Genomic DNA, 16,123 nt, shown 5'->3' with positions numbered 1-16,123 from the left:
CTTGTCCCACCTACTGAGACCATGTCCCGCATTTTGATTGGCTCTAGTTTGAAAAAAATCAAACCACTGCTGGAAAAATCTGGCTTTTATAGTCTCTGCTGCGAAGAAAGCAGCGACAGCTGTCAATCAAACTCCGCACACGTGACCTGTCAGCGTCTTTGCTATGCTTCGCCCAACAGGGCGGGGGAGTCACCACAAAGTCACTAAGCTATGAAGATTTAGGCGGAAGGCTGGAAACTACCACAAAGAAAGGAAATATAGTTGAGTTTTTTGAGAATTAGTTTTTTGTTCACAAGCAACAGAGTGACCATAACCACCATAGTGGTGTGCTAGTGCATCAACCAGAGAGCTATGTTGTTACGAGCTACAGGGAGAAGAGGAATGTTAGAAAGTGAATATATCAAAATGTTAGACTCCCTCTCAGCATCGGTATTACATGGCCCACATTTGCCCCACATTTGGTGTGTTGGGCTCTGGTCACCCTAGTGACATAGAACATTACAAGGACGATATCTGAGTCAACAACAGTGTGCTGGTGTAGCTGAAGCTGGAGGAGGGGAGGAAGAGGAAAAGGATGAAGATGAATGGGTGGAATGGGAAGAGAGAGGACAACCGAAAGTGAACAAAGAGGAAAGTGAGAAAAGGGAGGAGGAATAGGACGGGAATAACAGGAGGTAGACGAAAATTAGGAGGAAGATGAGGAGTGATGAGAGGAAGAGAAGGAACCGGGGGGGAGAGAGAGGACAGAGGTGAAGGACAGAATTTAGACGGAGAGGCCAAAAGGAGGGAATGTAAAAAAGAGAACAGGGGGAAAAGACAGAGGTTGAAGAGGCAAAGAATGAGAATGATGAGGGAGCAAAGAGTAAAGAAGAGATGACAATGCTGAGATGGAGGAGGAAGAGGACGGTAATAATGAATGAGGTGAAGCAGGAAAACAAAGACTTTGATAAGAAAACAGTGAGAAGGAGGAGGAGGAGGAGGAGGAGAAGGAAGAGGAGGAGGAGGAGGAGGAGGAGAAGGAGAAGTTGTAGCTGAGGAAGAAGAAGGAGAAAGAGGAAGATGCCAGAGGAATGAGATAAGGGATGAAGGGCTGAAGGGTCAGGACAAAGTGAGGTTGACAAGGAGGCCGATGAGGAAGAGAAGTAGGTTTGTGACAAACAAAGAGAAGGCGGAGTACGATAAAAGGCGAGGTTAAAGAGTTGCCGGAGCATAATAAGTATCTAGAAGAAGAAGAGGAGGCTGTAAGGAAGAGGAGCAGAGTTATAATAACTCCTCCTCCTCCTCCTCCTCCTAAGTAAACACAGTTAGGAGGAGGAGGAAGAGGAAGTGATGAAAGGTTAAAAGGATCAAATAATGAGAAGCGGGAGGAAGTGAAGGAGGCTGACGAGGAAGAGCAGCAGGGTCGGTAGGAAGAGAACAGAAGGAGGGCGAGCAATGATCAGGCAAAAAAAAAGAGACAGTGAGGAAGAAGAGGAGGGCGAGAGGACGAAGGCGTGGGCGAAATCAGCGAGCTCAAACTGCGTCAAGTTTGATTTCCCAGACCTTTGTCTTCTCAATTAACAGCCACCATTTCCACATAGCACACCTTTTCTGCCTTCCCTTTAGCCACACGTTTACCCCTCACACATACACACACACACACACACACACACACACACACTCTCCCCAAACAATTTTGCTTGTCACGCACTTGCACTTACAAGCATAAATACACACCCACACACACACACACCGCCGCCTCCCAGAATAAGTTGGTTGCTTCTAATTGGAGTGGTGTTTGTTGCGAAGAGGTGTTGAGCGCCGCTGTAATTGCCAGGCAGGCTGGTTGACGTTCCCCCGTCTCTTTATTTTTTAAGGGCTGGGTAATTAGGCTCGCTGGTTGTGCGATTGTGCCGCCGCCGCCGCCACCGTCGGTACGAGCGAACAGGTGTGAGGAGCGAGCGGTGGAACACGCGACACCTCGCCGACGTCACAGACCGACCGCGGAGAGGAGAGAAGGGCTGTTTACCGGTGAAAGTGGGGGGGCGCCGCAGTCATGAGGTTTCACCAAAAGATACTGGAGATGAAGGACTGACAGCACCTTCACCACAGGGGGGGGCAGGTATTCACTCTGATTGGAGAAGAGGAAATGAGCAGATTGTGTGACTGAGATGCAAAAGAAAACACGCTGAATATAACTAATAATCAGGCGGCTACCTCCGGTTTTGCCGAAGCCAATGCAGAAGTTTCTTAAAACATGCATTCTCTCTATTAACCAGAAGAGGGCGACTCCTCCGGTTTGCAAATAGAAGTCAGATTGTATGGAAGTCTATGAGAAAATGAATCTACTTCTCTCTTGAGTTTAGGGTCTCAATCTCTAGTTTTAAGTCTTCTTCAATACAGCATGATGTTCATTTCGTAAGTTATGGTCCATTTAGAGTCAAATAGACCACAAAGCAGGGTATGCTTTAGGGCGGGGCTTGCTGTGATTGACAGGTCGTGTCGCCTGGTCTGGTGCGACCAGATCCATATGTCGAATCCGCGCCGAAAGTCGGAGGATCACTGAGTGGCATAAGGATTCATCCTCTGGGGACCATTAATATCTGTACGAAACTGCATGGCAATAGTTTTTAATTAAGATATATTGTGTGTCTGGTCCAAAGCAGGGACCAACTGACTGAAGCTAGCTAGCCACTAGCATGGCTGAAAAAAACATGGGAGCGGATGTGGATAATCGCCCGTATTTTTCGTCAAGGCAATGACAATGTTCACAGTTTTATTCTTTTAGCAAAATTGTTACTTCCCTTTAACACACATTTGTGAATCAGTTGATCGTTTTTAAGGAGAATTAGGAACCCACGTTAAAACATAGCTACTCACATTGCATCCGTTTACAGAGGAACCTGAACGGGGACGCCATCTCTTCCCGTGCCACCGCTCATGCAAAACAAAGAGTCGGTCCAAGTCGACTTCCCGACACATCCACTCTTAAATTGAGATATAATTCTTCCACTGCCATCGCAAACGTCAACAAACGGCTCCCCGTAAAACGCCTCCGCAACTTCTATGTCCACTTAAAATGAGCATTGTGTGTCCAATGCCTCACTTGTTTCTGACAGTAAACAGCCAACATGATAACATTGTCGGGTTGAATAGTGAGGTGAAATGGAATGGCACTGCAGACCGATAATCAGGGTTGCATTGTCAGAAATGCTGTCTTCCTATCCACTCTCCACTGCTAATGACTGGTTTATACTTTGAACATACAAATCATGCAGGTAACCTGCTGCAGGTGTGCAACAGATGCTTCTAAAAACAAGTTCCTTTCTGACTCTAGCCAAAAACAGATGAAAACCAGCAATTAAGCACTGGCTGTCTGTCAACATTTAGTCAACTTATAACAAAGTGCTTCAAGGCAACACAACATGCAGACAGACTGCTGGCACACTCATCCAAACATCGGAGAAACAATAACATGATTCATATTTCATTCTCTTCGCTGACATCCAGTTATTACAGTTGACACTTCTAGAGCTAGTAAGCATTGGCTCGGTGAGTTGCAGGTCTAAAGACATCTATGTGTTGAAGTTAAACGTGGGCTAAGTTTTAGATAGTGCTGCCTAATCATACTGATTAAAAAGTTATACACAAGCTAAACAAATGTTGACTTCTCAATCAAATTTAGTCCAGTTTTTTTGAACTGCAATGGCAAATAAATAAGCTAACAGGACACTAAAAATGTGAAGTCTTAACTGTGTTGTATACTCTCATTGAGATACAATTGCAGCAACCAATTGCAGCAACCGTGATATATTCTGGGTATTTATATATATAAAATAAACTGAATTGAACATATTCTGGGTATCTAAAGAAAAAAAAGTCCCGTTTCAACCACATTTGGCCCAGCTTTAAGATGTCCAAGACTGCAGGTAAATTAACCTGAAAATGACCAAATATGTGCTGACTGGGGGAGAAAACAACTAAGCCAAGCTACAACTAACACATTTAGGTTCAAATAAACCAAAGATAAACCTGACTTAACTCACACCCAAAGAAACAACCTACACTTGAAGGAACAAAACTAGATGTGTTCAAAACAACTAAAATTAAATAAAATTCCAAACGAAAGCTTGACTAGTTATTTTGTCAGAAGTGTGTAACCTACATGTCGGAAACCTGCAAATCAACCCCAAACAAATCTCAAGATACAGTAAACTACAGAGATCCCTTCAAAATAAAACATGGGTAAATTCAAACTGGCCTGACCTAACCACATCTACAAACCTTCCTATTTTCCTTTCGCCTGGCTTCTCCGTCTTTAGCATCCTTCTCCCAACCATCTCTCCCTTGCACATGTCCAAGGCCTCTCTCGCTTCGTCTCCAATGACATTCTCATTCCTAACCCCGCCTATCCTCGTCACTCCCGAAGAAATCCTCAGCGTCTACTATCTGCCGCCTCCATCCCTGACCGCACCACCATCCTGTAAACCTTCCCTTTCAGTCTTGCTGGTCTTCTGTCGCAAATCTCTCCTGACACCACCGACTCATACGATGGATGAGTTTAACTAAATTACCACAAACAAAGGGTCACCTAAACAGGAAAATCCAGCCCTGCTCAAAGTAAAACTCATAAGACACACAAAGATTGAGTCAAACTAAACAACTCAACTCAATTAAACTTCAAGTCAAAGAAAGCCAAACAAGAACACGAAAACTCAACAGCTCAGCACATCTCAGCATCGTCTTCGGGGAAAACATATGGAGCTCCGACTCGGTAGCGAGCCGGTCCGTCGAAGCAAGCGGCACGTCAATCTCCTGAGCTTTGGGAAAGAAAGAAAAAAAATGTATAAAGCAGAAACCCACGCCGAGTTCTCACAGACGCTAACCTTGAAATCACTGCCATTATTAGCGGAGTCATTATTAGCATTAGAAAAGCAAATGGGGCCAATAATATTTGCCATTATGGCTAAAAACGCTTATTAATCCCTAATCCGCACCACAATTAAAAGCATGGTTGGGTGTTTAAAAAAAAAAAATCTGAGCCGTTCTGCGTCTCCTTGCCGGGGAAACGAGACAATTTACCAGCCTCGGAGGCAGAAAGAGGGTGGGCGGGGGAGAGGGGAGGGCAGGGTGTTAAGTGACTGGCTCCTGCTCTCCATCTCTATTTTGAAAGCGATCAGCCGGGATGTTTTTTTTTTTGAGTGACAGGCGTAACAGAGGCAGATTTGACTGGATAGAGACAAGAGGGTGGTGGCAGTGGGGGGGCTCCCGCGTTGGAGTGCGTTATCTGTCTCGGTACAAGTGCATCAAATCAAACGGGAGAGGGGGGGGATTATTAAAGCAACCCCCTTTTTTTTCCTCCGCTGTGAACTGTGACTTAATAAGCTATGCCAATTAGGGGAACAAAAATCAGGCATGCCATCGGGGCTGTATCTATCCTTTGCCCAAATTTCTCTGCTAATGCGTGAAGCTCGCTGGCAGAGTAGACCGCGCTGCTGTGTTCTTCTGTGTGTGTGTGTGTGTGTGTGTGTGTGTGTGTGTGTGTGTGTGTGTGTGTGTGTGTGTGTGTGTGGCTTCGGCTTCGGCTTCCAAAAGGAAGAAAAAATAAGGAGATGGATGGTGGCACCAAGAAATCAAACAGGATAAAGCCTATTGATTTTACGATCGTCTTCCTGAGGGTCGTTTTTTTTCTTTTTCTGGTGATATTCTTTATTTATCTTATTGTCAACAAATGCAGATGCCAACAAGCACATTTTGTGTTTATTTTCATAGCCGGATATATGTTCCTCCGCTACAATGTCGTCCAAAAACTATTTCCTTCATCGCCACAAACTCTTGCTGTGTCTCACTCCACGTACTTCTCTACATATACACTCACTCTTTTGGGGAGCTGGACGCTTCTCACCCTCAACGGTGGCCAATGTTGCTAGGTAGCGGTAGCTTAAGGGGGCGGGACCACCGACCTGTGTGGAACTTGTGAAAGTGGCGGGCGAGGAAACAGCAGCGGTCGTGACCACTGTACTGTAAGTTATACTCATGTAAGTTATTGAACTATATGTTATAAATTAGCCAATATACGAGATATGATATAAAGATGGAAGCCTTTATCGAGTTCATTCATCAATCTGAATTGAATTACTGCCGACACAACATGATGCCCCCTGCCTTACCTTTCCTAGTTCCATCATTCTGTCCTTTTCCTACTTTCCTTAATCCTTCTATTCTTCCTTCTTTCTTTTCCTCTCTCATTTTTAATTCCTTTTTTTCTTCCTCTCACTTTTTCTTTCTTTCATTTCCTCTTTCTTTTCTTTATGTGCACTTTCTTCCCCTGTTCTTTGCTCTCCTCCCTTCCTCAAATCCTTTACCCTTCCTTTCGTTCTCCTTACCTTCTTTCCTTGTTTCCTTTCCCTCGTTTCTTTTTTTCCTCGTTTCCCTTTTTCCTTCTTCGGTTCCCTCTTTACCTTCAGCTTTCCATTCCTCTTTCCCTTCTTCCTTCCTCCCTTTCTTTGTTTCTTTCTGCTGACACTTGAGGAAACATTTCCTCCATCTCTCGTTGCCAACTTTATGTTCCATAGCAACGGGGAGGATGGTTTGCCCTCCCGCCCCCAAAGCCCCCTTCCCTTCCCCCCCTTCATTCCCAGCTAGACAAACACACACACACACACGCACACACACACACACACACACACACACACACACACACACACACACACACAGGAATCTGTCAGTCACACATTTTCAAGCTCAACACTCATTCTCTCTATGAACACACACATCAACACACCTCAGTCTCCTTCCAACACCATTGACAGGGAGACAAACAGCGGATCTGAGAGGTTATGTGTTTAAAAAAAAAAGAAGAAGAGGAAAAGCACTACATGCAGCCAAGACCTGAAATAGACGGGTGGCGCGGTGGCAGCATTTTTTTTGACAGGCAGAGTGAAGCCGCTCGCTGAACGGCTCCATCCAGGAGGAGATTAGAAAAGCACACACACAGAGTTTGAAGTGTGCATTCTCTTTTCCAGGGATGATCCCAAAATAAAACGGCAACAATGGCCAAATCTCCCAATAATTAAAACGCCTAATCCACTTCCTGGTTGGCGATGACCGTGGGCTGAGCGTGTCAGCCGGGGACTCGTGGGGAGATTGTGCGTCGTTTATGTTTAGAGGCTTTTGTGTGTTTTTTTACGGTGAATTCGTCGCCCCCCAAAAATACGAGGACTTACACGGAACCAGGAGAGCACTTCAAAACCAAAACCAAATAAAACATGTATTCACAGCATTGTGTGAAGGATGTCATTTTCAAAATTCTAATTCTACATGAAGACATGTTTTGGGGGGGGGGGGGGGGGCTCACTACTCTCTCTCAAAAGCATCAGATAAACCAAATCCTAAAACCCTTTTTGATTCCTCTGCCTCTCCGCCTGACTGACGTGTTATCTTTACGCACGTCTGTGTCTACTGCTTGCATCCAGCCGCCTGTCTCCTTTATGTTCTAATTTTGTCGTTGATGTTGTCTTCTTTAACCCGGTTTGGCAACCTCTGCCCATTCTGAAGATGTGTTCTCTGTGGCTGGAAATGTCTGCTTAAAAGACTATAGGAGATTAAAAGAGAGGATTTATTAACAATCACTAACCTCAATACTTTGATGACATATTTACTGATTTTAATGTTGTTTTTGAGGGTGTGGGGGCGTTACAATATATTGTATTCTTGCTTTGGTTTTGACAAAACATTACTTTGCTTCTCGTCAACAACTAACGTATAGCTTTGGAATCAGCACCAGACCTCAGGTTTCATATCAGCACAAAGAGGCGGGTAACTGGAGTCCCAGAGTCTGAGACTAGCATGGCGACTACGAAGGCTTTGACTCGTGTGGCTTGACGTTAACTTCTATTAGGGGTTGCCAGCCTTTGGTTGCAAAAACCTTATATTTTGAGTAATTCAGAAACTATGGAGTTGTATGTCAGCTAAATAATACAAATGATGGCATATACTGTATATGTGTGGATGTTGTACATTTTCCAATACTTCGCCTCCCAAAATTAATTTCTGTTTTGTCTCTTATTCCAGATGTGGTTTTTTGTTAGTTGAATCAATTTGCAATCAATCAAATGGCCCAAAAAGTAGCCCATATTATCACAAGCCGTCCAAAACAATGTTTACTCACACAATTGAATAACAAGTAGTCCAACTGAGTAGAAAACCGCCCAGACTACAATGTTCACTTCCATTCTGGAAGGACTTTGAAGGATTACTTTACCCAACAAGCTAGAATGATTCAAACTTTCTTAGTTCCTGAAAAGTTGACATCTTAAAGATACAAGTTTTTTTTAAATCTTGATCAGCTGTTGGGTCTAGATCAGTCATCCAAATGTTTTTTACTTTTTAAAATGTAAATAAATGTCAACAACGAATTAATTGAGAAATAAATCAATATTACGGATGTTGGGAATTAAGGAAAATTGTGTCAGAATGCAGGAAAATTAGTGTTTTGAAACTGTAGAGGTGAGAAAACAATACTGGGCATGAGTTACATGACATTTCAGGCTTCTCTGAATGTATTTTCTTGAAGTTCTCCGAACCAAAAGTCATTAACCTGAACTAAACACACACCGCGTGGACCCCAGTTCAGTGTCGGCAGGTCCCAGCTTCTGGCATCGCCCCAGCCTTTGGAAACCGCTGCTCTCATGGTTGTGTAGGTCTATAGAGTTCTAATTAGCTGCATTCACAAACAGCGGCGGGCTCATCAAAATGCCGAGGCCTGCAGAAAGCCACAGCAGGGGTGAGCAGTGTGTGTGTGTGTGTGTGTGTGTGTGTGTGTGTGTGTGTGTGTGTGTGTGTGTGTGTGTGTGTGTGTTGCATCTTGTACATTCGGGTGTTTAGAAGTGTGTGCGAGTGTGATTTGTGTTCAGGGATGAGTGCCTGCGCGTGTGTGACACCAGTGTGGGTTTCTGTATCAAAAGAAAAAATAAAAAAACACAACAATCCCAAAATGAGGACACAAATTGAAGCTGCAAACCGAGGCCCAACAGCCGACATCGATTCCGCAAAAGCCGGGCCTTATTCCTTTTTTCCCAAATTTGAACATTTGTCGTCCTTCCTCGCATTTGTATGCGCGGCACAGGAGAGACCAACACCACCGAAACCGCAGAGCGCGAACAACAACCGCACCACGAAGCAGTAAACAAAGAAGACGTCTCGGCATCTCTCTGTTTTCCAGCCAACAAACAAAATGGCTTCCGAACGCTGTTTAGAGGCAAATAACATGAGCGACAGAAACCACCCGGCTGTTTCTGTGAAAGGCTTCCAGAAAAGCTTCTCCTCCAGAGGTTGAGCCTGTCTCATACAGTCTGAGGATGTTATGGTACCCAACACATACACACACACACACACACACACACACACACACACACACACACACACACACACACACATACATATACATACAATAGAATTCTGGAAAATACATGAGGTAAGTTATAGAAGTGTACATTCAACCATAGAGCAAGCAGAAGCAGGAGAGAAGTGGACAATCTGTCTTTTTTACAAAAAAGACTACATATGCTCATTGCAAATATTGTCAACCTATAAGAACACTGGGGAATAATTAAGCAACCTTTTCATTTTAATCTATAAAAGTAGTGATTGCTCATCCCTTGATTCAAGCTGAACAACTGTAAACCGACAAAAACAGTTTGATTGACGAACCTAAAAAAAAAATGCTGCCGTTGTACGTTACTGCAAACAACGTTGAATGATGATGTTTCTGAAGCAAATACACATTTCATGAATATGTTCCATATCAGGCTCGCATGACACTTGCAGAAACGAACAATGCCACGGGGTAAACGTTGTAAAAAGATTGGTTAGGTCAAGGTTCAACGAAACCTAACTTGGTTAAGGTCAGAGAAGAATAATATGACTGTACCAGAACGCGACCAGACCGACTTTTTTACTCCCCGACATCCAGACCAACTGGATGAATGAATGAATGGTTTAGCGTTAGCGTAAAAAAAGGCTGACTGACTGTGTTGATCTAACTAATGAAAGTCAAGGCCGCCATGTTGCACTACTAATGAAACCAAACTGTGCCTGTCTGACACCAATAACACCACTGTATGAAAGAAACCAAGTGAACCGATCCCCACAACCCACACACACACACACACACACACACACACACACACACACACACACACACACACACACACACACACACACACACACACACACACACAGGGGCAGGAAAGAATGAGGGCAGCAAATCAGAAAAACAGGAAGTCTCCATTAGGAATGAACTTAAGCAGCTGAAAAATAAACGTGTTGCCCCAAAATACAGGCACTTGAAAAATCACATCATCACCTTGTGGCTGTGTTTTCCATCCCAACGTTGTCACGTCATTGTACGATGAGGTGAAGCGGGACCAAACACGTGGAAGCTACGCTAGCACAGAGCACGCAGGTATGTTACGGATGATTTGAACACAATAAACCTGGTGGCCAGCTATTTTAGAAGAAAGATAAATAAATGAAACCATATTTTGTTAGCTGTTTTCTTGGGCCTGGGGCTGACAGACAGGTAGGTCTGACCCATAATCAAGTCATGTCATCAGACCAGGCCGCCTCATTGTTTGAGCAACACGCGACATTCTTTTTAGCAAAGTTTAGTACAGAAAACAGCAACCAGCTCAACAATATGGCCACACAGAGTAGTCAAAGAATATATGAACAAGTTACAGTGTCGACAAAATAATCAAATCCTGCACTTTTTCTCCTCAACAATGAAAAGTAATCCACAAAGCAAAAACAGCGTAAAACCCCCCAAAAAACTGCATCTGTGTGAACAGAACATGGTTCCCCACAAGAAGATCCAAACAGCAAGCGAAGCAGCAGTGAGCAGGTGTAGGAGGAAGAAGGGAAGGAGGCTGGGAGAAGACTGAAAGAAGAAAAAAAGAGAAGAAGGGGGGAAAAAAGGAGAAAGCTGACGTACTTGAGCCGGAGAAATGTCCGCTCCCCAGGGAGGTCGGCCCGTTCTTTCCACTGCTAACAGGAGGGGAAAACATCTACAAGACAAACAGAGCGCACATTACCTCCGAGAGCACTGACACTGCGAACAGCAACACACATCTCTACAGAAACCTCACTGCAGCTTCACATGAACAGCTTCCTTCCAAAATGCCAGGACAGCATTTGGCTGAAAAATGTGTTACAATCCCGATAGGAAATGTCTTTAATGCTCACTCAATGTTAATTATTATGATCATATCAGAGCTTCTTTTTTTCCGGCGTTAAACATATTAGATATGACGTTTTGGAAGGAAACTCTTTGTGGATATTTACCAAGAAAACAAAATGTCTATCATCACTAGGGCTGGGTATAACTGGGAATCATTTCAATAATAACACTGATTATATAATATATTATATTATTATATTATATTAGTATATTTTCAAATGTCACATATCTGTGCAAGAGGTTGGCTCAAATAAATTGCAACCATAAAATTGGCAAGATTTCGATTGAAATCAGGAGAAAATTCAAACTGAGCAAAAATATAAATCTGACCAAAGTTTTACTGCTTCTAAGAGGTGTGACAGGTCACTGTTTTGTAAGTCACAAGTCAACTCCCAAATAAAGAACAAGTCCATGGTCAGGTCTTAAGTCATGACAGGTAAGTCAAGTGTAAAGCTCCTTGAGAAATCCAGCAGGTCAAGGCCCACATCGAGGACAACAAGCAACTAGTCCAGTCAAGTCCCAGGTCAAGACGTAGTGCATCAAGACCCAAGTCAAGACATGTACTTATGCATCAAGTCCCAGGTCAAGACATGTACTTATGCATCAAGTCCCAGGTCAAGACATGTACTTATGCATCAAGTCCCAGGTCAAGACATGTACTTATGCATCAAGTCCCAGGTCAAGACATGTACTTATGCATCAAGTCCCAGGTCAAGACATGTACTTATGCATCAAGTCCCAAGTCAAGACATGTACTTAGTGCATCAAGTCCCAAGTCAAGACATGTACTTAGTGCATCAAGTCCCAAGTCAAGACATGTACTTATGCATCAAGTCCCAAATCAAGACAGGAAAGTATGTATCAAGTCCCAAGTCAAGAATAACAAGTCCACAGTCCAACATCATGATAAGCAAGTCCTGTTGACCATCATAATGCAGGTAAAGTCCAGTCGGAAGGCAGCTAAGTCAAGACAATAGAACAGTTCCAACAACTCCAAAACCATTCAAAGTCCTGTACTGTTTGTCTTTCTTTTTTCTTGTTTTAAAGCAATAGGTCAATTCACAGAAATAGATTATTTTTACAGTTTTATTTTCAAATTAACATTATCACATTTAATATACATCTGATCAATCACACTTGGTGTGTTATTTCTTTGAAACAGTTATATTCTTTTGTAATTCCTAGAAGCTTAATGTGTTATTCCATGTTGACATTTGTTTTTATGTTGACCAAAGCATTCTTTACAACCAATTGAGAAAATCTAAAAGTATCACCTGTTGGGCAATACTGACAAACACACCTTTCCTTTTACGTCGCCTCATCAGCTGCTGTCAGGTTGATTTAAAGTATATCAGAAAATGAAGAGGTTCTTTTATTCTATTAAGTTTACATTTTAGGCTTGATGGGGATATTGAGTCAGTCCTCGTCAAACAGGTGGAGTTTAAAGTCAGTAGTCATGTTCATGACTTGAGTCCGACTCTGGTCCAAGTCCTAATACGAGTCCACACCTCTTGAGCTCAGCATTCTGAGTGTTTTTTAATGCTCAATACACATTTCGGTCTGCACTCAAAATGCAAAGAGTTTGGATACCCGGCCCTAATGGTCACACAGACTCTCAGCTCAGACCTGAACGCAGATATGAAGAGTTCCTTTTCCAAAACACGTTGGGAACATTTATTTGGGGAAAAGGAGAACGAAATCAAATCCTACATACAGCATCTGTAAAAAATAACCAGGATCACTTAAATCACCGGCTCAATTCATCACGAATGCGTAGAGTCACTTTCGCCGAGTGTTGGACGGCTCCGTTTGGAAATGAAACACTTCATATCTACTTCATATCTGACTTAAACATATGAGATAATCATCAGAACTAGTTACCATCTGCTCTACACATCTACAGGAAGATAAGCCCACGATAAGACAGACTGAAGATTAATACCGATTCCTGTTGTTTTAATGTACGAGCTACTGTAAAGCCTCTCACGAAAACAGTTCATCATCTGACCCCGATGGATGACCTCTCTGGATCAACAGCAGGCCTGTGAGGCGCCGTGTTTGATGGGGAGAACTGTCAGTAATACACACTCTGAGCTTCCCACTTTCAAATATATAAGCTTCCCAGGATTTACAGTTTTTAAGGGATTTCTCTTTTTTGTCCTCCTCTTTTGTACAGACCACAATAGAAGTAAATCAAACCCAGACTAAAACCATAAATAGTCGACCTGTCACCGCTTCTGAATTCCGCTTGTGGGCTCTGGAAGTGCGTACGTCGGATACTGAGGTTGCTCCCTCCCGGCCGCGACGAACAAAGAGGAAACGAACGCTTGCGAGATGGAGGATCTAATTCTGATTATCAGCAGGTCTATCGATATATATCCCAGTCGAGGCACTCGGAGCTGCGGGTGTCGGCTTGTGGGCGTGCAAAGACAGATGATCGCATAAATTAATGTGACCGACCTGCGTTTATAATGAGAGGAGACACGTTCTGGCTGCTGCTGCTGCTGCTGCTGGCCTCCTTTGTTTGAAGAAATATAATTTAAGACGGGCTGATTGACGTTTTTTGAAACCTGTTAAAATTCAAACGCAGAATGAAATGTCCATAGCAATACTATAATACTGTGAACTCAACAGCTACTCAATTTAGATTTTGTGATTCATTCTTTTTATGAATTAAAATGTTTACTTTTGTCCGTACTTATTTGATATTCCTATATTGACGTATATACACAAACAATATATAATATTTTCGGCTTTTTTGTTTCATTAAAGGACAATATAAAAAAAACAGTTAAAAAATATGCATATTATATTCTTACATAGTCTGTGGCAGTCAGTTATGAATTGTATTATCTTTTTATTTTATCTTTATTATTGTAAAAAAAAAAAGCCACTATAGCAACATTACTTTAATGTTGTAATGGTGAGTTTACAGGGATTTGATTGGACATTTTAGTGCTACAATATTATTGTAGGGATCGAGAGCGGACTATTGTGTCGATAATATTGCTCTTTTGATAGCTTTTGGATTAAAATCTCAGATGAAATATTGAAATATGTCTATATCACGCCTATATGTGGTCAATTACAGTGTGAACTGTGCTGCACGGGGCCTCAACTGGGATTACAGCAATGACATCACAATAGAGATTAATAAAGGTACATTAACGAGGATTTCCAGTGCCCGTTTTTGCATCTCGTGCAGCAACTCCAGTCTAGTTCTTTTAATTAATGTCATACGGTCTGATATTATATGTGTATATTATATAGTAGATACATGTGTGTGTGTGCAGGCCTCAGCTGTGATCTTATGTGTCTATTGCATTCCACATTCTTGCAGGAATTTACTATATTGCATGGGAATCTTTAGGTGATTTTTTTTCTCTCCCATGTATCTCTGCATCTATAGCCTCATTCTTGATATCATTATATTCCTGCCGTCTCTCTACATGTAATCTCAGTTTTCTATTTCATTTTTGGAGTGTTTTTTTTTTCTTCTTCAAAATCCTCCTCCTCCTCCTCCTCAGACCAAAGTTGCTCCCAGAAGAGAGAAGAGGAGAGAGGCGCGCAGAAAACATGGCCGAGCGTGGGGATGGGGAGGGGACACTAGTTCCTGTCCGTCAAGTTCACAACACACAGGCTGTTCCTTTAAACAAATAACACACACACACACACACACACACACACACACACACACACACACACACACACACACACACACAACCACACAAACTTTCAAACGGAGTCATGAGTTTGAGCAGCGAACAGCCTGCTGCGGAACATTTACACCGCGGAGAGAAAGTGTGACACAGTTCTCTCTTTTTCGGCTGCATGCATGTCTGTATATCTGTCTCTCTGCCTGTCTGTCTGTCTGCATGTCTGTCTGTCACGCACGTTCATGCTTCTACATCGAGCCTTTAACCGCGTGGACGACGCGGTGAGGAGCGCGTGGGGCATCCTGGAATCTCGCACACACATGTATAACATTTGTTTGAAACATTTTCTAAATCCTATCAAGGGCAGAAAGAGCAGGTTACACATGAAAAGTAAAAATGAAGAAATAAAGGATTTAAAATGAAATACACTACCATGGATGTTGGGAACATTTTCAAATCGCTGTTTCGCATCTATAAGACAACAAAATTACCAATGCAGCATCACAATTCTCTGCATACACACACGCACACAGAACTTAAATTACAAAAAATAGCAGGAAAAAAAATAAAATGATATGCACTGACTTTTTTTCTGCAAGTTACTTTACGTGCAAACGCACTTTTGTGCAAAAAAAAACAGTTGAGTGGAAACAAGCAGGTTTTATGTGGTGTGCAAAAGTCAATAGGGTATAAATGGTAAAACAGTGGTCGCTGTAAGAAGCCTACAGGACGCGTGCATGCTCTTCCGCGGCTTGTAGCTGTCAAGACACTAGTTATTATATTCATATTTACGCGGAGAAGAAGGTCCGGGTCCCTTACCGCGCTGAAATCCAGTAAGTCGCTCAGCTCCTTGTCGGTTCCCAGAGCGGCCATCCGCTGTTGATGATGCATTTTTTTTTATTTTGCAAAATCGCACGGACCCTAAAAACAGGGGGGGTGGGGGGAGGGGGACAAATGAAGAGACAGAAGAGGACAGGTAGGACAGACTGATAGATGGAGAGACTAGGGGAGGAGGGGTAGGGAGGGGGGGGGAGAAGAGGAAGACCTCGACTTCTTCTTCTTTTTTTGTGTGTGTGCGCACCGCTTCCCGGATCTCTCTTTTCCTCCACAGCGAAATAAATCCAGTTAAAAAAAAACAAAAAAAACAACAACAACCTGGCAGCCTCGATTCTAGTTCATCCTCGGAGCGAGGAGCTCCGCCGCGGGTTCCTGGGTTTGGCAGCAACAAAAAAAACTGACAGGAAATTAA

General features: G+C 42.9%; 1 protein-coding gene across 1 annotated transcript in view; it reads right to left on the bottom strand.

Annotated features, from left to right (window-relative positions):
• The window catches only part of tcf4 (transcription factor 4), a 197,980-nt gene extending 182,191 nt beyond the window's left edge, over positions 1-15,789 (bottom strand). Inside the window, exons 1-3 of the mRNA XM_079234873.1 lie at positions 15,694-15,789; positions 15,307-15,345; positions 10,973-11,045 (exon numbers count right to left, since the gene is read on the bottom strand). Coding sequence (XP_079090999.1) covers positions 10,973-11,045; positions 15,307-15,345; positions 15,694-15,765 — 184 coding nt within the window. The 5' untranslated portion in view covers positions 15,766-15,789. The remainder of the gene's footprint in view (positions 1-10,972; positions 11,046-15,306; positions 15,346-15,693) is intronic.
• Between the last annotated feature and the right edge of the window lie 334 nt (positions 15,790-16,123).

Source organism: Taurulus bubalis, assembly GCF_910589615.1.
Source record: "Taurulus bubalis genome assembly, chromosome: 19".
In the NCBI taxonomy this organism is placed as follows: domain Eukaryota; kingdom Metazoa; phylum Chordata; class Actinopteri; order Perciformes; family Cottidae; genus Taurulus; species Taurulus bubalis.
This window is presented reverse-complemented; position numbering and strand designations above follow the sequence as displayed.